At 36.7% G+C, this 23999-nt stretch overlaps 2 protein-coding genes across 5 annotated transcripts in view; one reads left to right on the top strand and one right to left on the bottom strand.

Moving 5' to 3' along the window:
* Positions 1-19130, top strand: part of itga3b (integrin, alpha 3b) — a 77865-nt gene extending 58735 nt beyond the window's left edge. The window contains exons 7-26 of the mRNA XM_052112910.1: positions 2103-2296; positions 4045-4133; positions 4530-4666; positions 4992-5072; positions 9224-9291; positions 9380-9516; positions 9898-10044; positions 10149-10246; positions 11226-11394; positions 11724-11801; positions 11995-12074; positions 12236-12313; positions 12412-12514; positions 12788-12964; positions 13076-13183; positions 13699-13812; positions 15415-15513; positions 15610-15735; positions 16556-16715; positions 17399-19130. Of these exons, the coding sequence (XP_051968870.1) occupies positions 2103-2296; positions 4045-4133; positions 4530-4666; positions 4992-5072; positions 9224-9291; positions 9380-9516; positions 9898-10044; positions 10149-10246; positions 11226-11394; positions 11724-11801; positions 11995-12074; positions 12236-12313; positions 12412-12514; positions 12788-12964; positions 13076-13183; positions 13699-13812; positions 15415-15513; positions 15610-15735; positions 16556-16666 (2194 nt within the window). The 3' untranslated portion in view covers positions 16667-16715; positions 17399-19130. The remainder of the gene's footprint in view (positions 1-2102; positions 2297-4044; positions 4134-4529; positions 4667-4991; positions 5073-9223; positions 9292-9379; positions 9517-9897; positions 10045-10148; positions 10247-11225; positions 11395-11723; positions 11802-11994; positions 12075-12235; positions 12314-12411; positions 12515-12787; positions 12965-13075; positions 13184-13698; positions 13813-15414; positions 15514-15609; positions 15736-16555; positions 16716-17398) is intronic.
* A 595-nt stretch (positions 19131-19725) lies between these two features.
* The window catches only part of LOC127633668 (angiotensin-converting enzyme-like), a 70664-nt gene continuing 66390 nt past the window's right edge, over positions 19726-23999 (bottom strand). For 3 of the 4 annotated variants that reach the window (XM_052112905.1, XM_052112906.1, XM_052112907.1), the window contains exon 26: positions 19726-20239. In XM_052112905.1, coding sequence (XP_051968865.1) covers positions 20031-20239 — 209 coding nt within the window. In that variant the 3' untranslated portion in view covers positions 19726-20030. The remainder of the gene's footprint in view (positions 20240-23999) is intronic. The other variant, XM_052112909.1, reaches the window with a different exon arrangement.

The following is a 23999-nucleotide window of genomic DNA, read 5'->3' as shown; positions in this document are numbered from 1 at the left end:
TTAATTACTGCCTCAATGTGGCGTGGCATGGATGCTATCAGCCTGTGGCACTGCTGAGGTGTTATGGAAGACCAAGATGCTTCAATAGCGGCCTTCAGCTCTTCTGCATTGTTTGGTCTCATGTCTCTCATCTTTCTCTTGGCAATGCCCCATAGATTCTCTATGGGGTTCAGGTCAGGCGAGTTTGCTGGCCAATCAAGCACAGTAATACCATGGTCAGTGAACCAGGTTTTGGTACTTTTGGCAGTGTGGGCAGGTGCCAAGTCCTGCTGGAAAATGAAGTCAGCATCTCCATAAAGTTTGTCTGCTGAAGGAAGCATGAAGTGCTCAAAAATGTCCCGGTAGACAGCTGCATTGACTCTGGACTTAATAAAGCACAGTGGACCAACACCAGCCGATGACATGGCTCCCCAAACCAACACAGACTGTGGAAACTTCACACTGGACTTCAAGCATCTTGGATTGAGTGCCTCTCCATTCTTCCTCCAGACTCTGGGACCTTGGTTTCCAAATGAGATGCAAAATTTGCTCTCATCAGAAAAGAGGACTTTGGACCACTGAGCAACAGACCAGTTCTTTTTTTCTTTAGCCCAGGTAAGAGGCTTCTGACGTTGTTTGTTGTTCAGGAGCGGCTTGACAAGAGAAATACGACATTTGAAGCCCATGTCCAGGACCCGTCTGTGTGTGGTGGCTCTTGATGCAGTAACTCCAGCCTCAGTCCACTCCTTGTGAAGCTCCCCCACACATTTGAATGGCCTTTTCCTGACAATCCTCTCCAGGCTACGGTCATCCCTGCTGCTTGTGCACCTTTTTCTTCCACACTTTTCCCTTCCACTTAACTTTCTATTAATGTGCTTTGATACAGCACTTTGAGAACATCCAACTTCTTTTGCAATTACCTTTTGAGGCTTTCCCTCCTTGTGGAGGGTGTCAGTGATGGTTTTCTGCACAACTGTCAGGTCAGCAGTCTTCCCCATGATTGTGAATTCAACTGAACCAGACTGAGAGACCATTTAAAGGCTCAGGAACCCTTTGCAGGTGTTTAGCTGATTAGAGTGTGACACTTTGAGCCTACAATACTGAACCTTTTCACAATATTCAAATTTTCTGAGATTCTGAATTTGGGGTTTTCATAAGCTGTAAGCCATAATCATCAAAATTATATCAAATAAAGGCTTGAAATATCTTACTTTGCTTGTAATGAGTCTATATAATATATTAGTTTCACATTTTAAGTTGAATTACTGAAATTAATGAACTTTTGCACGATATTCTAATTTTTCGAGTTTCATCCCTTCATCACAGTGGAAAAAAATCCCAGACACTATAGGGGCAAGAAACGTTTTTTGATTGTTATACATGAGGCAATTTTTATTGAAGTGTAGTATTAGTGTTAGAATTCACATTGTAATTGAAAGGGCATTGGCACTGTCAGGGAAAATTGGCCAAAATTGATCCAAAGTGTTTTTTGTTATCCATTGAACAACAACTGGAATATTAAGGCTTTTCCCTATTCTGAATACACTAGTTTATTTTTTTTTTTTTTGAGGAAATGCTCTTCTGTATTTTGTCATCTTTATTAGTGTTTTTTCTGTGTAAATATGTTTTGGACTTTTGGCCCTATGAAGAATCTTTTTGGACTTTCAACATTAAATTTTTTAAACATTATGTTTGTGCAAATAGGCACAAACCCTTCTAGATTATAGACCAATAAATCACTGCAACAAAAAACAGTATAAAGTATGCATAGCCCTGACTTTTGGATAACTTCCCAATATCACTGTTTGCAAACACAAAATTGTGTTATCATCACATAGACCTGTCTCTACAATGCTTCACTGAGTTTGAATGTAAATTGAAAGGACGTAGACCAAAGCAAATTTGTTTTCTATCAAGCTTCTTAGGTGCTCCCTCAAATTTCTACGGTACTGTACATCTTCATACTTAAGATTGTTAATGGGTAAACGGCTGAATGCTTTTATTCTGCAGGTTCCTGATTCTTTACCATAGCTATAAAATACTGGTATAAACAAGGATAATAAACAGCCTTATCTTAGACATAACATGTTATTTTTGTGGCTGTCATTTGTGTGCTGATGTAGCTGGAATGACCTAATCGTTGGGGCGCCATTCTACTTTGACCGCTACAAGGAGGAGGGCGGAGCTGTCTACATCTTTATGAATGAAAACGGGTCCTTCCGGGGAAAAGCCAGCATGGTTCTGAAGGGTAAAAAAGGTTCAGCATTTGGATTTGCTGTTGCCGCAGTGGGGGACGTCAATCAGGATGGATTTCAAGGTAACACGGTTGGATCTGGGTGCCACACACCAAACATCATAATTTTTGGGCAAATACAACACTGTATGTGTGTGTGTGTGTGTGTGTGTGTGTATGTATGTATATGTATATGTATGTATGTATGTATGCATGTATGGAATTGTTCAGTTGAAAGGGCTACCAAACTGCGATTCCTGAACAAAACAGTTTGGTGAATACATGTTTACGCATTAGCGTTAGCTTGTTAGCTATAAGCTATTTGTCACGGAGAGTAAAAGACAGACATTGTTTATTTACTTTCCAGCATTGCGTCTCACCAACTAGGTAACAATGTACCACTGCGCCATTGTCTACTGAGCTGCAAAAAAATGCTCTGATGTTTACCTTTCAATCTGCTACATTACTGACTGTACTTACAAACTATAGCTAAATGGCTAACATAGCAAATAGATGTGATAAACATGAGTGACATGGTTGTCAGGAACAGGGTTAACGTTATAATAGTTATATTGAAAAGGGAAAATGATGGGGTCATTATTTATTGACTTTCCAGTAGGTATTTCATAAACTATTTAGCAACTTACCGTGAAGACACCGCTTAACTCCGTACTGTTACCGTCAGCTCAGCTCTGTAAACAATGGAGTTGGACCGCACTCTGCTGGACAAAGTACGTTATGACACCAATTCTAAATCACCCCAAGAATTGTTTTCTGCATTACATGTTCTGAAAAATAGGTTTTAATATTGCATATCGGAAAGAATATATGCATATACGTTATATCTGTGAAATGCTAATATCGGCTGTTAATTTCGGATGACCGATAAATCGGTCGGGCACTAATATATATATATATATTTATATATATATACCAATCAGCCACAACATTAAAACTACTTGCCTAATATTTTGTAGGTCCCCCTCGTGCCACCTAAACATTGCCAACCCGCATCTCAGTAGTCCAATAGTATCCAAAAAACGAAATGTGAAACGATAAGCACATTTTCTTAAGCAACCACATAATTTTGTGTCTCTTCTATGATGTTGACTGATACTCAAAAGATGCTTTAGAATAAAACTGTTTTGATATCATAACATAGCAGTTTGTGAGTAACAGTGTGAAAAATTACTGTTTATAAAGTTATAATCAGCCTTTGTAGGTGTGATTTGAAAGTCAGTAAAACACACAGTTGTTGTTGTGCCTCTTGTGTTAATTTCACCAACAAATTGCAGCGAAATGTAGAATGTGACATGCAAAAGTCTGTTTGCAAAAATGTAGTTACGTTTATTCTGAGACTTTGTTGGCCATTTCAATTGATTCTTTTCAATTAATCAGTCCAACTTGTTCTTAAACAGCCTGAATTTCAAAGGTTTTTAAAAGTCCTTATCCAGTTATCACAAACAACTGAAAAGACTTGTCTATGGAAAAGTATAGTAATTTTATACTTCAAAAAGTGTACGAACCCTGAAATAGTAAGAAGTGATGTATAATTGTTTCAATGCCAAAATACTTACTCCTTTTTTAAATTAATATGCAAAGACAACTATAAGTTATGTTATAAGTAAAGTGATTTGTAGGATGATTTCAAAGACAATGTGTAAACATTGTCTTTCTGTGGTGCTGTTAACGAATAATTTCTGCAAATTTTCTTGTGACGCTAGTGGTGCAGAAATTGAAAGTTAATGAATGTAATTTGTGTCACAATGCTGCCATCAAGTGGCTATGGAAGGTTTATACTCTAGGTTTTGTGTCTTGGTTTCCACACTCAGATATTGCGGTCGGTGCTCCTTTCCATGACTCTGGAAAAGTCTATATATGGATGGGAGGCAAAAAAGGAATAGCTAATGAATCCAGCCAGGTAAAGCCAAGCATTACAGAACACCTTTGCCAATATAGAGTATTTTATTATTATTATTATTATTATTATTATTATTATTATTTGTGTTTTTCTACATCACCATCTGGTTTTTTTTTCTTTAATTATTACCTGTTAGATCACTAATTGAGCACGTTTTCTAAGCACATATTAGGTGCCATAAAAATAAGAGCAGTTGACTTCTGAAAATGATATCTAGACTGCTGAATGACATGTAGCTATAATAAGCACTGGCAAAAACACTGGTGGGGATTTATGTAAAACAGGGGTAATATTTAAAGGAAATACTAAAAAGCTCAAATATATGTTCTTTCCTATAGTTAATATGGGATTGCCAGAATTTGCTCTATTATCTGTAATGCGTCTGCCTTTTATTAGGTGATTGAGGGAAAATCATTAGGTCCCAGTGGTTTTCAGACGTTTGGCTACTCTCTCAATGGAGGAATGGATATGGATGGAAATGATTACCCTGACATTTTGGTGGGCTCCTTGGACGACCGCATCGCTCTTTTAAGGTTCAGTCTTTCAATAGTGTTTGATATAGATAGTGTCCATACATAGAATATTATTTAAAATTCATCTCAGGATGCACCTCATTAAGTTGTTTGAGAGAGTGTGCTGTGCAAAAAGTGTAGAGTGGCTGCTTTGAGGAAGCTAAAATATAAAATCTGATTGCATTGTTTTGATGACTTTATTATACTAAAGTGTGGAAAATAGCCATAATAAAAAAAGAGTAGGTATGTCCACACTTTTAACTGGTATTGTACAATCTGAGGTTGGCACAGATGTTAAATTGTCAAGATATTCTTAAGTATGTGATGTTTCATGGATGTTTTTCAGGGCACGTCCGGTCATCCACCTGTCTAAAAACTTGACAGTGGAGCCCAAGATTGTGATCCCAAGTCAGTGTGTTGATCCCTGGTAAGAACACATAACCCTTAACATGTTACCTAAATAGTGGATAGGCACTTGCTGTTCATAACTAGGTAGTTGACATGAAATACCTTTGTGAAGTTAACATGTGACATTATGTGCGACATGCTACACTCCATCTATTTTTGTAACACTTTACATTAGGGGTGTAACGATTCATCTATCCAATGACCAACGATCCAGTTTTATCGATATGCGTAAATATCGATATAGAATTTTCTTTAAGAAGTCTTTATTTGTCAGCCGCGTCCATACTCATTTCCGTCAGGTGATGAAGCAACCTAAATATGCTTTTCATGTGGGACATGGATGGGCGCAGGGTCTTTGAAGCAAATTGTGCTCTGTTATTCATGTGGCGTACTCACGTGTCAACCGAGCTTCCCGCAAAATGAAAGCTCCATTGCCAGGATCCGTGCAAGCGCATCAACCAGGCACTCCTTAAAATGTGAGCTCTCATGACAAATGCAGAGCGGCTTACATGCATGATTCATTTGGGCTTCCATTGATATTGTTGTGCATGTGACCCATTTGAAGCCAAGAAAACCGTGGATGGCACGGATAGTTGGAAACAAGTTATGGGTATGTCCATCCATCCATCCAACCATCTTCAACCGCTTATCCGAAGTCGGGTCGCGGGGGCAGCCGCTCCAGCAGGGGGTCCCAAACTTCCATATCCCGAGCCACATTAACCAGCTCTGACTGAGGGACCCCGAGGCGTTCCCAGGCCAGTGTGATGTAATCTCTCCACCTAATCCTGGGTCTTCCCCGAGGCCTCCTCCCAGCTGGACGTGCCTGAAACACCTCCCTAGGGAGGTGGCCAGGGGGCATACTTAACAGATGCCCAAACCACCTCAACTGACTCCTTTCGACGCAAAGGAGCATCGGCTCTACTCCGAGCTCCTCACGGATGACTGAGCTCCTCACCCTATCTCTAAGGGAGAAGCCCGCCACCCTTCTGAGGAAACCCATTTCGGCCACTTGTACTCGCGACCTAGTTCTTTTGGTCATGACCCACCCTTCATGACCATAGGTGAGGGTAGGAACAAAAATTGACCGGTAGATCGAGAGCTTTGCCTTCCGGCTCAGGTCTCTTTTTGTGACAACTGTGCGATAGAGCTTGTGCAATACCGCCCCCGCTGCCCCAATTCTCCGGCCAACCTCCCGCTCCATTGTCCCCTCACTCGTGAACAAGACCCCGAGGTACTTGAACTCTTTCACTTGGTGCAATACCTCCTTTCCTGCACTTATGGGTATGTACGTTTCTTTAATTGGACTAAACTGAAAAATTAGCTGTCATCAATAGAGTGATGATCACTTGTAGGTGACTGTATTTTTTATATTATTTATCTATATAATATTTTTCAACCTCTGAAATACCTAATTTTGTTGTGGATGTCCCAATGTGTGTACAGAATACTGAAAAAAATAATAAAATTATATTTTGGTTGCATTTGAGGGCAACATTTTTTTAATTGATTATGTAAAATAGGCACATAATATCGGAATATCGATCGGTTATAACAACATGAAAAAAGTGTTACATTCAAGAAATACTTGCCAATTAATGAGCATTTATTAAGCATTTATAAAGTGTTAACAAGTTACCATGTTATAGATGCTTAACAAATACACTTATTCATACTTATATTAATCAAAAACATAAAATGCCCTAATTCAGGATTATTAGGACCATAAAATATATTGTTATAGTGATATTAAAAAGTGGGATTATGTCATTTTGCAAAGGTCCGCTTTGTGTTCTTATTCATTTCTGTAATGTCTTGACTCACTTGTGTTGTCACGTTCTTTGTCACACTGATGTCAAAATAATGGTGCTTCTTCGAGTGCTGTCCCAACATACCTAGTCCTAGTTACCTTTAGTAATCTGCACTTCTCAGTTCTTCATGCTCATTTACAGTATCTATCATATAATGAAGCCTGATGACCATTCAATTGTTCTGAACTTAATAGGTTTCTAATGTTGGCAACTGCTTAATAAATGCTTCTAATGTGTCCACTTTACATCAACATACATTTTCATAGATTACTAATGTTTTGTAAGTGGTATTAAGCATTGACAACATGTGAGGTAAAATTTTACTAACACTTTACAATAAGGTTCCATTTGTTCATATTAGTTATACCATGGTTCTGTTGAATACTTGATTCTGATTGGTTAGAACGTTAGAACGTTCCTTAGAACGTTCTGACAGACGTTCTAAGGTGTGCAATTATATTTCAAGTAAAAGCACGGCTATGAAGTAGTTCCATGTCTTGACCGCATAACGGTTCCATATCACTTTGCCAAATTATTTGTTATTTCAAAGAGCTCTACAGGCCACCACAACAAAATAACAAATGAAAACAAATACATTGGATAAGTACATCAGATAAGAATGACAAACAATGTCTATAATATCCTAAATGTGTTTAATTTTAAATTCAAAAGCATCCTTGGGCTCTCTCTCTCTCTCTCTCTCTCTTTCTCTCTCTTTCACTCACACACGACCTTGTTACTCCAATGCCGAAAAGCAGCACATCCTCCGTTGCTAGATCTAAAGTGACGTTTCCAAACTAGCAACGAAGGCTTGAGCTGTATCAAAGCTAGATACACTTGATCAATATCAGTTTCCATATTATCTGTGGTAAAACACCCTTGCACTCCCCCTCCAGCTCTCTTTACACACTCACACACGTGGACACACATACATTATAAGCATTATGAACACTTACTCACGAGTGTAAAACAGAGCCGTCATGACAGCGCACACCTAAGTAACAGTATCATAACAGCTCACAGTAAGGTTGAAAACAGTTGTTAAGGTTTACATCGGAAATATGGCGACACTCACTGCTGCTGAGAAGTGCCTAAAAGTAATTTTTGTTAAAAAAAAGTTACTTTTGATGAGAGCTGCAAAAAATAAAGGTAATTCCACAGGCTATCTCTCTCAGTTTCTGAGCTTCTCTCTTTCGATCCCTCAAAAACGAACTTGCAAACACACACACACACACACACACACACACACACACAAAAGCATTAAATTATTACTCCAGTAAGTCCTCCAGTAAGTCCTCCTCCAGCGCGAGCCTCGCTATCCTCCGTTTCTAGTTCTAAAGTGATGTTTTTTAAATGGCAACGAAGACTCAGACTGTATCATCACTGGCATTTTTAACACTGAACCTAAAGTTACAAAACAAAAGGCATCAGGAAAAAGTCACAACCTGATTTTTACCACGTATATTTTGTGACGGAATTTGCCAAACATTCAAAACAATGCTAACTGCTGGGTGAAATGTGCTCGTTAGATTTATATATGTATATATAGGGTGGTATTTTTACCAGCTGAGAACAAACAAAGAGATAAGAAAATGTGTAAAGGAGTCAAAACAGCACCAGGAATTCCTCCGTTGCACACATAAACGAAGATATGATGCAAGGACGGCTGAAGGCAGTTGTGATGCCTGTATCGTTCTGTAATGAGCAACATAGCTACTATGAGGAGAAGAACCAGGTATGCTTGAGGTCAGTATTAGGCAAATTACTTCCTGTTTTTGGTCCGTTTAGACGTCTTTGGTCCATGTTGTGTTCATATATCAATCAAACCACACCAGAGGTTGTTTGGAAGCAGAGCAAGGTTCAGATGGGAGTGTTCACACTAACAGAGCAATTACACCAGAGTTCATTTTAATCGACCCAAACCAGCCATGTGCCATAAGCTGAATAATACGTTTTCATAAAAATTATAATTGCATTACCACCTTGGGTGTGCATTAGTTTTCAGTAATTCATTGGTATGCCGTCAATTATTCCTTACATAACGAATTGAGCCTTATTGTAAAGTGTTACCAAAATGAACTAGCAAAGGCAAAGGGGTGATTTAAATTGGTGTAAAGGTTCAAAGAAACAAAAACGAGTGCAAAGCACACTTTTCATTATACATGCATATACATTTTAAACTAAAACTTTGATGTAAAATTTTTTTATATTGACACATTATGCATCACTTATTGTAAAATGTGTGCCATGCAAATCAATTATTTGCATGTTGATTCTGATACAAACAAGCTTTTAAATACATTGATACACAATTTAATTGTCTGTTAGTGCCATTTAACCAAATTATATTAATGTTTTACAGCATAAAGGTGAAGGTGTGTTTCTGGTACACTCTCAGCAATGGAAACAAAGCCTTCAAGAAGGACATCAGTAAGTGGAAACTCTGCTGAAACACTCCTAAATAGTCGGCAAACAAGATGAATTAACTGTACGCTATTTGTCTCTTCCTCCTTCTCAGCTGTGAAATACACCGTAGAGGCCGACTACAATCGCCGTGGCACCCGAGTCCGTTTCCTTGACAACAAGCAGAGCACTTTTACAGGCCTTCTCTCCTTCTCTGCACCCATGTGTCAAGAGCTAGAACTTAGTGTTAATGTGAGAGACCACCCGCTTAGACCACCATTAACATGCACATACAGTGTGCAAACATTTATTCACACAGATGCAGACCCTGTATTTTAATATAATTAAAAAAAATGCATTTCAAACTTGTTTTTTTGTGCAAATTCAAAGACTTCTGAGATCATTTTGGGATACATTATTCCTTGCACTGAGTTTTATTGTATTTTGTGCATTTTGGAAAATGTAGAAGGTCATTTCATGCATGCAGAAATGTAGCATACTGTGCACTGTAAACATACTGCACACTGCAAATATAGTGTGAGTAGTAGGGTTGTATGCCATTCCAAATACATAAACTGCTCAGTGAAAGAACAGGGCTGTTAAAGTGTAGAATGTTTTTTCTCCTCCCTATAGAGCCCTGTGAGTGACAAACTTCAGCCTATAGTGTTCTCTCTTAACGTGTCCCTAAATGAACAAACTCCAAAAGCACAACAAACATTACAAAATCTGGATGCTTTTCCGGTACTGAGCGGACAACAGATCCTTACAGACAGAACTGAGGTACAAACCACTCAACATTTCCATCTCAGCTGGAAAGAAACGTCTGCCTGAAAGTTTTTGTTGTTAGGTGTAAGACCTTTGGTCTGTTTGTTTTTCTTCCTCAGATTAACTTTCACAAGGAGTGTGGTGCTAATAACAGGTGTAGCAGTAACCTGCATCTGAAGATCAAGTTTGCAGATGAGAATTATGTTCCATTCCCAAGGTGAGTTCTTATTGGGATGAAAGACAGAAGAAGAAAATTGTGGTGGAAGGGTGAATAGATGAATAAGAGAATAAATTGATGGGTAGTCAATTCTTGTGTAAAATAATGCTTGTTTATTTCAAAGGACTTTTGATTAATTTAATTTTGAAATTATCATTGATATATATTTATTTTGAAGAACTTTTGATCTATTTTATTTATAGTTTTTTTTTATTTAATTTTTTTAAGTACTTTTGATCTATATTTTATTTTATTGTAATTAATTTTATTTTTAAATTATCATTGATATATATTTATTTTGAAGGACTTTTGATCTACATTTTATTTATTGTTTTTTATTTAAATACATTTGATCTATATTTTTCTTTGATTTTAAAGTACCTTTGATCTATATTTTTTTATTTTAATTTAAATAATTTTGACCTGTTTTTCGTTTTTTTTTTGCATTTTATTTCATTGTTAATCCACACTCTGGTATACTTCATTCTGATTGGTCAATTTACCCATTCTGTGGTAAATATTATTTTTTTTCAATTATATGTCCTCTAAACTGTATAACTGACCATTGTCCCAGGCAACCAATTTCCTACATAGCTATGGTAGTTTTAAATCTCTTTTATCACACAAATTAATATTTCACGTTTATTTATTTATCAATGAGTAGCCATGTAATAAGAGAGATAATGTACCATCATCTAGTCACCATTGCAAAATCTGCTCCTTCAGAGTGATACAAGACAAGGACGTTGCCAATAGTCAAGATTTTTGGGAACCAAATATAAAAAGCTTAAGAATCCAGAATAAAAAAAATAAATATAAAATCCAATATTGATTGATCACTATTGACCACTAGTGTCCCACTATTAATAACTGGCTGGCTGTATGTTGTTATCTCCTATGTATAATATTATTCAAATGTATCATATCACATGATATATGATATCATGTTATATTATGGGATATGCTGGTGTGTTCTCAGTCAGGGAGACAGTCAGATCATGGAGTTCAACAGTAATATTAAAAAGCTGGTGATGATGGTGGAGGTTACTAACATGCCAGATGGAGACAGAGAGGCCGAGGATGCCCATCAGGCAATGCTCAACATCAGCATTCCCCACTCACTCAAGTACTCAGGGGTTCGAGCTCAGGTGAGTCCATATGGTGGCACTGTTTCACTCCACTTCACACCAGGCTGTTCATCAAAATCACTTTTCTTTTTATTGTACCATACTGTAGCAATGGGATTAAATGGAGAACAAATGGAGAATGTTGCTTGGGTTTTTTGATTCTTAAATTTTTCTCCTGAGAAATAAAAATCCTAGTTATTTCAACAATATTTAATACTTCATTTTAATTCAGGTTCTTGTGAGAGACTCTAGCTAGTTACGAATTAGATTGTCTCTGTTGTTTTTCTTCAATATTATTATTCTTCAATATTGAATATTCTTTTAAATTTCTCTATTTTTCTTCATTATAGTCTGGTTTTGATATTGAGTGCAGCTCTGACGAGACAGTTATATGCGATCTGGGAAACCCATTTAAAAGCAGTCAGAAGGTAAAAAGCTTTTTCTTACTAAAAACATGTCCAGTGACCTTTCTACGACTGAAGATTTGTACATAAATTAAAAAAAGCATTTCAGATGACTCAAGAAGATTATTTTCCATGGGCCATTTAAGTGAACGTTCATCAGATCATACAGCGGATTTATTTTACTAAATTGTTCTCAATCTCGATTACATCTTTATAGGCTTCATTGATCTTCATCTTTGAAACCTCTGGAATAACACTTTACACAGAGCAAATTGACTCTCAGCTTCAGCTGTTCACGTAAGTCATGCGGTCTGTAATAACTGAGCTAGTTTACAGATTCCCCTCGATGCATAATGTTTGATGAATTATGCATAGTGATACAAAGTGATTTGAAGTATTTTCTTCAGCTGCTTTCCATTTAATGTGGCTGATAGAATGGTGTTTGTGTCTCCCATTAGTATAAGTGAGCAGAATGATCTGTATCCGGTGCCTGTCACTCTGAAAGTGAAGAACACTGTCCTCACTTCCTTCTCCTTGTAAGTGCTTGGATATCATTTTAAAATAAGAAGATATGTAAATATTTAAAGACTGAAAAGTTTTGCTGTAATACTCACTGACATCCCGTCCTGTGCAGAGAACGGCCTGTGGTGGACACGTCCTTCAGTGGCACTGTGATTGGAGAATCTGCCATGAACAGCACCAGTGATGTGGGAAGTTCAGTGGACTTTGTGTTTCATGTAAGTGTGGTTTTGTTCAGACAGGCAGCAATCTGTATTTTGTATTTATTATAGGCCCTACATATTATATTTATAAACATTTGAATTATGTTTATTTGTGGGCCTTGCTCAGCAAATAATGATGTATGCGATTAATTGCGATTATTCTGTAAATTAATCGGCATGTCATGTAATTGATTAAATAAAAAGAATTACCGGCTCCCTCTTTTAAAAAAAAAATTATATTTATGGAAGTATTTATGGAACAAAATGTTATTTGTTACCCTGTTCCAGGTTAGAGTTTTAGGAGAACCTCTGGGAGACATGGGAACACTGATGATTGACTTTGAATGGCCCTTTGAGCTAACCAATGGGAAATGGCTGCTGTATCTCACAGAGATTGTCATCAATGGAACGTCAGAGTCGCGGTGTGTCCCACAGGGAAAGATTGTGAACCCACTCAACCTCACAGTGAGTCTAATGACATACAGCCCACAGTTACTCGTTTTCCATTTGATTCAGTCAGAACTCAATCAGATCTCGGTGCATTCACACCTGCTTCACTTTATTTTCTCAATTCAGCTGTCAGATCAAGGTACTAAAAGACTGAAGAGAGATGTGGACGTCAGTTTTCCTAATGCAGAATCCGCTGTCACTATCCTGAAACCTCGTAAAGTGACCCATCTGCTGGTGAGATGGACATTTTACTATCTGAGGAATGATTTTAGTGATGGTTTTTCAAAACTAGGGATGGGCAAAACGACTGTACATATCTCGTACATATAACTGAACGACTAATTGACTAATCAATCTTAAAGAAATCATTCACCCAAAAGATTATTATTCTCTCAACCTGTACTCGCCCTCATGCCATCTCAAACTGGTATGACATATTTTTTTTTCTGCAGAACACACAGATATTTTCATAGATGCATGATATATACCACACAATGTAAGTTCAAAGCCGCATAAAAGTTATTGATACCACTTGTGTTGTTTAATCCATGTCTTCTGATGCAATACAATCAGTTTTGGGTGAGATACAGACCAATATATATATATATATAGGCCCTTAAGCACTATAAAGTTGATCTCGTGACCCATACCTACTCAAAACATCTGTGCCCCACCAGTTTTAAAATATCCCACCCCACTGCCTTATCTAAATGTGAATGTTGGACTGAGCATGGCTTTTATCTCTTCAGGAGTGTTCAAAGCAGACAGCGCACTGTCTAACCTTCTCCTGCCCACTGCGGAACATGTCAACTCTAGCGGAAATCAAAGTCAGGTCACGTGTGTGGAACAGCACCATGCTGGAGGTCAGTAAAATAGCTCTTAAGGGGATTGGGTTCATAAGTAGATGAAATCTGGGCCAATAGCAATATATTTGTTTTACTTTTTACTTCATAACTCACAAAATACTACAAATCTACCTGCCACATTTTGGTATAAGATACATTTATTTTGTATGTGCAAAAGGCAACGGTACCATGAATAGGCTTACATTGAGAAAATACTTATTTTTTATTTTTTATCAATCAATATCATAGAAGCAAGATTACTGTTGCACTGAATATCAGCATGGCTGTGATTCATGCTGATTTTTAGTACAACAGCACTACTGCTAGTGTGATATTACTTTACATTATAGAACAGTTCTACAAACAAGAACAAGAACTTGATATCAAGTAACTGACATTTTGGACACAATAGTTATTTTTTAACTGTTTTTGTCTATTGTTGCTCCACTAATGAAAATGTTACAAATCAGGATCAAACACAGACAAGTTGAGTGATACAAACAGTATATTTTCCCAGTGCTGTTATAATAAATATCAGCGCTATTGGAATGCTGCTGTCCAATGGGATTATAACAGGATCGGAAGTAAATATTATATTATAACAGTTTTTATACAAGTCATTGTAACACTTGAAAAAACACAGTATTAACCTTCTGCTTCTCTAGTAATATCACACCAACCAAGATTTTAAAGAATAATTGACTCATTTTTAAACGTTTACGTCGGGCCTTAAGTGACCTGGGACCTCATTCCACCAACTGTACCACATCCATTTTTTGGAGTTGTGCCCAACCTCTTAATTATTCCTCAATTGTTCTCTTATAAATAGTGACACACCCAAAAAAAAAAAAAACATTTTAAAAATTGCAAAAAAATATATTTTTATATTGGCTTAAGTACCAAAAGTATATTTTCTTCTGCGTTTCTGTAAATTAAAAAATATATATATTATTTCACATATATATAAGATTACTATCATATGATATCAATTTATTTGTTTATTTCAAGAGAAATAAGTATTATATTCATACAAGTAAATACTATATCACACAAATTTTCTGTGCAACAATGGTGAATTACAGTATCAGTATCCCGTATGCTTATACTCATCCATATTATACATGCTATTTGTTACTCGAGGTGGTGCCATTGTTTCAGCAATTGATTTGATTTACATTTGGCATTAGCTGTTTGATGAAGAAACAACATGGAAGTAAACTATAGCAAGTGTAACACATGAACAGTATGATTTGGCTATTCTCGTTTGGGTGTACTCCTGAAATTATGTAAGTTGGACGTCTGTTTAGACTTAATAAGTGTTTGATGGACAGTTGCATCTCATGAAATTTAATTGTGAAAGTCATTAATCCTGTTCTAGATTCTTCCTGATCTCTTTTGCAGTATTGATCAGTAAAGAAGTCAAGAACAGTCTTCATAAAGTTACTTTCGATAATGTTCATTACATATTTAAAATATTTAAAACTCATAGTTTTTCAGTTTAAATAAAACTACATCAACACTTTAAACAGTAAAGGAAAATACAAAACATCCAAAAATTCACTTGTACACCTCAAAATCATTTTTGTTACATTCACTGGTCACTCTGCATTTGTGTCGCAGGATTACACCAATGCCTTGCGAGTGCAAGTAAGGGGTCAGGCCGTACTGAGACTGGTTACGAATAAACCGACCATCAAAATGGACAGTCAGACCAGAAAGGTCAGCACTGATTATCTTTAAATATTTTCTGTGTAATTTAAATTATTGACATGGCTAAAAGCCCATCTATTTCAATGTCCCTCTGTCTCTCTGTAGTTTTTAGTAAACATTGATCCAGTGCTGGGAGAGGAGACGCCATATGAAGTTCCTCTCTGGATAATCATTGTTGCAGCGGTTGCCGGGATACTGTTATTAGGCATTATCAGTCTAATTCTGTGGAAGGTATTTGTGAAAAATGACAGATAGAAAATATGTCCCTTATTAACCCTGATATTGGTCCAGACTTGTCATTGATTTGTTAAGAATAATTGTATCTTTTGGTTTTCATTCATCAATACCAAACAAAATGAAGAAAGCAAAACAAAAATCAAATAAGATGAAGCACCTTTCATTATATGTACCATCATGGTTGGGGAGTAACAGAATACATGTAACGGGATTACGTAATTTAAAATACAAAATATAAGTAACTGTATTCCACTAGTTACAATTTAAATACTTTTTATTTAGAATACAGTTACATTCAAAAAGTATTTTGATTACTGAAGAGATTATTTTGCATTTTATTGTTATTTGTTTAATTTAATATTTAGAATATATATATATTTTTAAATATATTTCAAAGAAAGTGAAAAAATCTACCAGTGCTGAAGAAGTAATCCAAAGTATTTAGAAAATGTTACTGACCTTGAGTAATCTAATATTACAAATTACATTTTACAGCATGTATTCTGTAATCTGTAGTGAAATACATTTCAAAAGTAACCCTCCCAACCCTGTGTACCATCATATAGGACTTTAGTCTTACCACCCTCCCCTTGGCCAGTAATGTTTTCCAAAGCATTTTACCATAAACTATAACTTATCCCGGGACAGTAAATAAAAGCCAATGACAGGAAACACTTAAACCATGGCAACCACATGCTTGCAGTGCATGAAATAGCATTTTACCCCACACTCCCTTGATCTGAAATGTCACCGCCTCTCGTTATTGAAATCAGTAATAAATGTGCTGCCTTGGGCTCCGCCCCCTCCTCTACAGTGCGGTTTCTTCCGACGGGCCAACAGGAGAGAGATGTATGAGGCCAAATCCCAGAAAGCAGAAATAAAGATCCAGCCCTCTGAGACAGAGAGGCTGACGGAGGAATACTAACACTGCAGGGGCCTGTCGGCCTCTATGGCAGCATCATTAGGGCCCATCGGTAAAGCAGATCCATGAGCTCTCTCTAGTTACATTTTTCTTTTTTGACTTTTCTCTTCACAAGCCTGTTTCTTAGCCTGATTTTAACTCCTAAATCGTTAACTCCATAATGCTTTCACAGTGATATAACAATCACATTTTTCTTATTCTGGCCTAACCCTGACTATTCCCAATCTGCTTGCGATCTGTGGTAAGATGGGAAACTTCATGCACCCTTTTCCAATAATAATTAAATAATTTTGTATGTTATATTTGTGAAATAACCGTTTCTTGCTATTTCTTGCTAGAAATAGTCCTCTCAACTGTGTGTGTGTGTGTGTGTTTATATATGTATGTATGTATGTATGTATGTATGTATGTATGTATGTGTGTGTGTGCATATATATTTTGGATTACTTATTGCATGTTTTGGTGAAGACATTAACACTTTTTAAGTATGTTAAGCATCAATTTGCACTCCTTTCATAATGCACTAATAAGCATTAACTAGAACAGAAATGTGCTTTTTGCCAATCCCTGAGAAGCTTTAATTGAACACTGTTAAGTGCTGTGATGTCTCCACAATGTTTTATCCTGTTTGTACAAAAACACTTGTATACCGAAAGATTGATCACAATACACAGTGCTCAGTCCTACCTGAATCATTTCACTTTCCTTCATTCTTTCTCTGTCTGTCTTGACCAGTGCGGTTTCTTCAAGAGGGCTGTCTACTACAAGATCATGCCAAAGTACCACGGAGTGAAAGTACGTAGAGAGGAACACTATAAGTATAACCTGGCCTTTCAGCCCGAGCAAGAACTGAGCAAGAAACTCTGGGTCACCAACTGGATGGAAACACAAGAATATTACTATTGAACTCTTCACCTGACCCCTCCCACAGAGCCACGGGAGTGTGGCGATTGGAGGATTTCCTTTATTAACCCCACCTCAACTAAACAGACACTGGAATGTTGGCTCTTGGAGCTGTCACACATTGAGCTATTAATATTTTGTTTTGAATTGACCCATGAATTGCTTGAAAAACATTAAAGGTATTGTCAAGATCAATTGGGGCATTTGATGAAATCTGGGACACACCTCATCATTCTGATGAATTGATTTATTTTCCAATTGCTTAATTTTCATGAACTGCTTGGAATGTAATTTTAATTTTTATTTTTTTGCCTTGCTTGGTTCAACATGCATGCTTTATTTCAACCTGATTTGTCATTCCACTATGATAGCTTTTTTCTAATATAATCAAGGGGATTTACTACTAACTTTCCCCATTACGTTGAAGTCAGAAGTTTACCTACCAAAAGCAGACAGGAATGCTGGCTTATTACATACAAATATTTACTCACCGTCATGATGTTCCAAAACCCCTATGGCTTTCTTTTTCTGTGGAACTCAAAGGGTGATATTTGGTAGAATGTTAGTCTTAGTCACCATTCACTGTTATTGTATGGATAAATCAAGTGTTTATGTTCCACACAAGAAAAGTCATACGGTTTTAGAATAATATGAGTGAGTAAATAATAAGAGAATTATTAAAGTCCCTTAAAGTTACATAGAGAAAAATTACATTTTGTAATTTGTTTCACACACTACCTTGCAAACTCATCAACATCACTTTGTTCATTCTTGAAGAAGTACAAAAACCTTTGTAAGTTTGGTGTGTTTGGTGACTAGATTCTCAACTTTGGACTGCCACCTGCACCGCATTGATGCGTCCTGTGTGTGATACCTGTGCCTTGTTCTTCCCGTGACCCCGTTGTGGTCTCCCAAAGCTATTACGCCACATTAAATGGAAGGCCAACTTAGAGAGATTTAAAAAGCACACGATTAGACTTCTAATTTAAATGTTGACTAATGTTAAAATATTGATGCCTCAAAAATGTGTTACATTTTATGTCATTCCTACTTTTCACCAATTGTGAACACTTAAGGAAATAGACAGGCTTTCCAGTTCAATTAAATCAGATTTATTTTTTGGCTGGGTGGCTGTGTTTGTAATAGCCATGTAAGAGAAATATCCCTTTTTCCATGAATATTGACAGACCAAAGTGTTTTAAGTGTGTAGAGTGTTTGCCCACCATTAGTGTGGTGAATCTCATGATGTCCAGGTCATATTTCAATATCATTTTTTTTTTTAATCTTTTAATTTTGGGATGAACTATGATCTGGAGTTTTTGTGAAATTCACCAAGTTAGTATTTCTCAATTTAGTTTAAATTTACAGATTTAAAGTAATTTTGTAGTCATATTCAATTTCACAAATTTTTCTCTTATGTTTTTAGGGTGGTTTTTATTTGCCTCATAGTTACTGTCAAAGAGTATTGTGTTGATAACTAATGTACTGTCCTGTTGGTGTCATATTTCAGAGTGAAGAATGTAGATTTTATGCTGAACAAATGCTATAAAATTTTCTATAAAAAGAGATAAATTATCATTTAGTGTTTGGGACTCGGGTATTATTTTTCAAAAGCACCATGTACTCCCAAATCACGTGGATTGCTGGTTTCAGTTCAAACATTCAGCACACTGGACAACTGTGCCTGTCTCTTAGTGTAGATGGTATAAGAATCTTAATTGCTTTTAGGATCAAATGAAATATTCAAAGTGGAATTTAATATACAGCAATATACAATTAATATACATCAAGTGGAACCCAACTAAGTGAAAAACAATTACTTAAAGAGTGTTGTCAGAGAGAAGCCAACATCGCTTGGATTTTCTGTTGAGTTGGATAGTGCCATATAACGATGCATGTATAGATGATATAGTGTTGGGTACTAGAGCAGATAGGGTTGAACCATATAAGACTTCATTACTTCGAGCAAATAAAACTACATCTGAGTGCTTATATATCTCAGTTATGTGTATATGTCCACACAGAGAGAAAAGAAACATGGTATTCAATGTCTTGTTTTATACTATACTGTTATTTAAATGTTTTGTAGAAACAGAAGGCAGCTGATTGTAAGTTTTTATGAAATATCTCTGATCTCAGACAACAAACAAAGCCAGAACGTATGTACATTTGTTTATATTCTATTAAGACAAAAGTTTTCCAGTAAAGACATAAATCAGATATGCACACCAAGTTAAAACTTTACAAATAATCGCATACATTCAACACCTTCAAAACTGATTTTCTTTCTTTTTTTTCTTTTTTTTCAAATAAATTACAACAGTCACCTTGCATGGTCAAACCAATTTGACCAAAAATAATAAGTAAACATTACATTCAAAAAGGTGATTTTTTTTTCTGTCAAAAAATACAACTATTTTAATGACAGTATGGTAAGAAACGAATGTATAGTTTTTGAAGATTTTTACTTGAGCTCCATCTGGTACACAGATTTGTCCTGCAAGCGTTTAGTGTTGCTGTATTTGTAAGTGAGAAAAATGATGCCGAGCAGGAAGACGAGACTCAGAACCAAGAGGATCCACTGACCAGCTACAGCTCCTGCCTCATCCACATTCAAACCCAGGAAGCTGACTGTTTTGGGATTCTCTTCTGGTTCTGTAGTAACTGCAAGAACTGAAAAAAATTGAATACAAATAAATGTGTAAAGATTCTGTTAAAATAATTAAGTACCACCAGAATGTAAAACACCACAAATCCAGTGCATTAAAAATGATGTGTGAGGTATCTGTGGTTTGGACTGGCTAATACAGGGGTTTTCAAACTTTTTAATCACAAGGACCCCCAAATATGATGATTCCATGCTGGGGACCCCTTACCTAAAATATAAAGGTAACTATGTATTTTTGAATAAATAATTGTATATAATGTAAAGATATATTTCAATTCACATTACAATAAATGTAAATATGAAATGCTGTTTCAATAACAATTTTCTTTTATTATTTGGCAACTCACTATAGCCAAAAATAATTCTCACAATTAACAATTATATGTAGCTTCTGCAGTTTTTTGTATTTCTGAACAACATATACATTAACTGAACAGGGTACATTTTTTCACAGTATTAATGCACTGCTAGATGAAAAGTTAAACCTGAAGGGCAGCATTTACATATTCAAACATGTCAATCAAACTAAACAACACCACATTCACTGATTCAAGATGTCCTAATGGGATGGATGAGCCTGGTGGCTTCTACACAGTTTGTCAATGCATGGTTTCATTTTAGTGAGAGCCAGGCGCATTTCACTGTCCATATTCCCAGTTGTCTTTTGTTTTTGTGTTTTTATGCTGAAATTCTTGTTTAGTTACTTTTAGTTTTGTAGTCCTTTGTAGTTCTATTCCTTGATTGGTTCTCCCAGATTATTTATTCAATCCCTGATTGTTTCCCCAGGTGTTCCTCATTCCCTTGTTTGTTCCCTTGTATATTTAAGCCGTTGTTTCCCCCAGATCATTTGTCATGTTTTTTTTTAGCCAACCTGAAGTTGATTTACAAATTCATGAGAGTGTTAAAAAAGGACAAATTGATATTAAGAGCTATACAATTGAATATATCAGAACAGTTTATTATGCATTTCTTCCAATATACACAGATGGATCAAGAAATCCAGAGATAGGTCATACTGGATCAGCATTTTATGTTCCAGAATTTAAAATAGGAAAATATGGGAGATTAACAGATGGGACTTCAGTGTATACAGCAGAATTGGTGGCAATTCAGATGGCTCTTAGTTGGGTGGAAAAAGTGATGCCAAATAAAGTTGTGATATGTTCAGATTCAATGGCATCACTTATAAGCCTACAAACATATCAAACTGTTAGATATTATATATATATATATATATATATATATATATATATATTAGATAGATATATTGAATATTTTGTATAGATTAAGGAAAGCTGGAACAATAATAACATTTGTTTGGGTACCAGCACATGCTGATATACCAGGAAATGAAAGATCTGATAAAATGGCTAAAGAGTCACTTAAACTAAACATCCCTACTATTACAGTTGCAGTAAGTAGGATGGAAGGAAAAAGTATCATTAAAGAAGCTTTTAACCAGAAATGGCAAAGAAATTGGAATGAATGTAAAACAGGAAGACATTTTTATAATATACATAATACTGTAAGACAAAGTATATTTACACAAAATTTAAATAGAGACTATCAGGTTATTTTAACAAGACTAAGGACGGGACATACTAAACTTAATTCTACACTTCATATTATAGGGAAACATGGTACAGGCTTATGCGAAATATGCCAAGTAAAGGAAACAGTTGAGCATGTGTTGTTATGTTGTCCTAGGTATGAACAGGAAAGGAATGAGTTAATAAGAGAGCTACAGGAAATGGGATGCAAAGAATTTACAATCAATAACATATTAAACACAAAACAAGGATCCGGGGAAATTGTAAGGTCAGTTTTAAAATTCATTAAGCATAGTGGTCTTAGGAATAGAATATAGACATCTTTTAACATACATCTAGACTGAAATCACTTCACACTCCAGTACAGGTGGTGGCGGTATGCACCATAAAGTTGGTATGCAACCTGCCAATAAATCCACAGAAGAAGAAGAAGAAGAAGTTGTTCATTTGTCAGTTCTTGCATGTTTTGTTATGCTCTGTGCTAGGTCCCCTGTGTGTTTCTTTATTCTGAGTTTTCTTGTTTATTTTAGTAAAGCTGCACTTAGATCATCATTCTTTGCCTGCCTAGTCACAGAAAATAATCTGGGAGAACCTAGAAACTCCCTCTTTCAGTTTGCTTTCCCACAGAGATAATTTTTGCATGAACGCGCGCACCTTATCTTGTGCGTTCAGTATGTGAACATTGTGCCCTTGCATGCTCTGATTGAGGACACTGAGATAATGGATAAAAACCTGCCATGTATGACAAATTCAGTATCCATGAGCCATCTTCAAAACAGCTGGCAAGCTCTGATTTTTCACCAGAGAGAAACTCTCTCAGCTCTTTGCGCAGCGCATACACGCGATTTAACACAGCGCCGCGGGAAAGCCAGCGTACCTCTGAGTGAAGCAGCAAGCTCTCGTAATCAGCACCCATTTCTTTGCAGAGTAAACCGAATAGTCTGTGTTTCAAGGGGTGTGATTTTATATAGTTCACAGTTTTAACAACATCCCTCAGCACGTGATGCAAATCATCATCAATGCGTTTGGCCACAAGAGCCTCACGGTGAAGCATGCAGTGTGTGGCAACAGCATTGGGGGCTTTCGCTTTGATCAGGGTCACCACACCACTGCGCTTACCGGTCATAGCGGCACCGTCAGTACACACTCCAACACACCGAGACCAGTCAATTAAATTGACCGTCATGAACTGATCCATCATATTAAATATGTCCTGCCCTGTGGTTCTGCCTTCAAGGGGTCTACAAAAAAATTTCCTCGATAAATTTGTCCTGCCTGAGGAAACGAATGTAGACCATAAGCTGTGGTTGATTTGCAACATCAGTGCTTTCATCCAACTGCAGTGCAAAATATTCACTGGCTTGCACTTATTCTAAAAGATGCGAAGCATTATCATTGGACATGTCACCTATGCGTCTGCTCACTGTATTGTCCGACAAAGGCACACAATCTACTTTTCGTGCCGCTTCCTCTCCAAATAACTCCCTGACAATGTTTTTAGTAGCTGGTAATATTAATGCTTCGCCAATCGTGTGCGTCTTCTTAGCACACGCGATGTGGAGTGATGCCAAATATGATGCCTTTAAACTCCTCTCAGGGGCCGACGCTTGCTGCCGGAAAGTACTAGTCTGCCGGGCCAAACACAACTCCTGATGTTTGAAATAGTCAATGGACTTTCCTGCCTCACTGGGATGTTTCTGCTGTAGATGGCGTTTGAGCTTGTCATGTAATGAGTAAGTAACCCTATGGGGGGAGCTGTGGTGCTCAACTATTGGTAGAGACGCGCTAGGCGTTAAACTGAAGAGTTACATGTCACCTGTGTAGAGCAAGCTGTTTCGGAATAAAACCTCAGACATTTAATGAAACATAGTCCTGTCCTTTGAACATCACATGGTGTCAGAAGTAGAGCAGTCGGAAAACTATGGCAAAGTTTCATCCTCCAGAATGTTTGGATTTTAGCCACCCTGCACGTTGGCCAGAATGGCGGCAGAGGTTTCACCGCTACAGAATAGCTACCAAGCTCAATAAAGAAGAGGCTGAGGTGCAGGTCTGTACGTTGCTTTATTCATTGGGAAATTAAGCGGAACATGTGTATCAAACATTCACATTCATAAATGAAGAAAGGGAGGACTATGATATGGTAATCAGTAAGCTTGACAACTACTTTGTACCAAAAGTCAATGTCATCCACGAGCGAGCACGATTTCACATGAGA

The sequence above is a fragment of the Xyrauchen texanus genome, chromosome 40 (assembly GCF_025860055.1).
Source record: "Xyrauchen texanus isolate HMW12.3.18 chromosome 40, RBS_HiC_50CHRs, whole genome shotgun sequence".
Taxonomy (NCBI): domain Eukaryota; kingdom Metazoa; phylum Chordata; class Actinopteri; order Cypriniformes; family Catostomidae; genus Xyrauchen; species Xyrauchen texanus.
The sequence above is the reverse complement of the archived record's forward strand: the minus strand, read 5'-3'. Positions and strand labels throughout refer to the sequence as shown.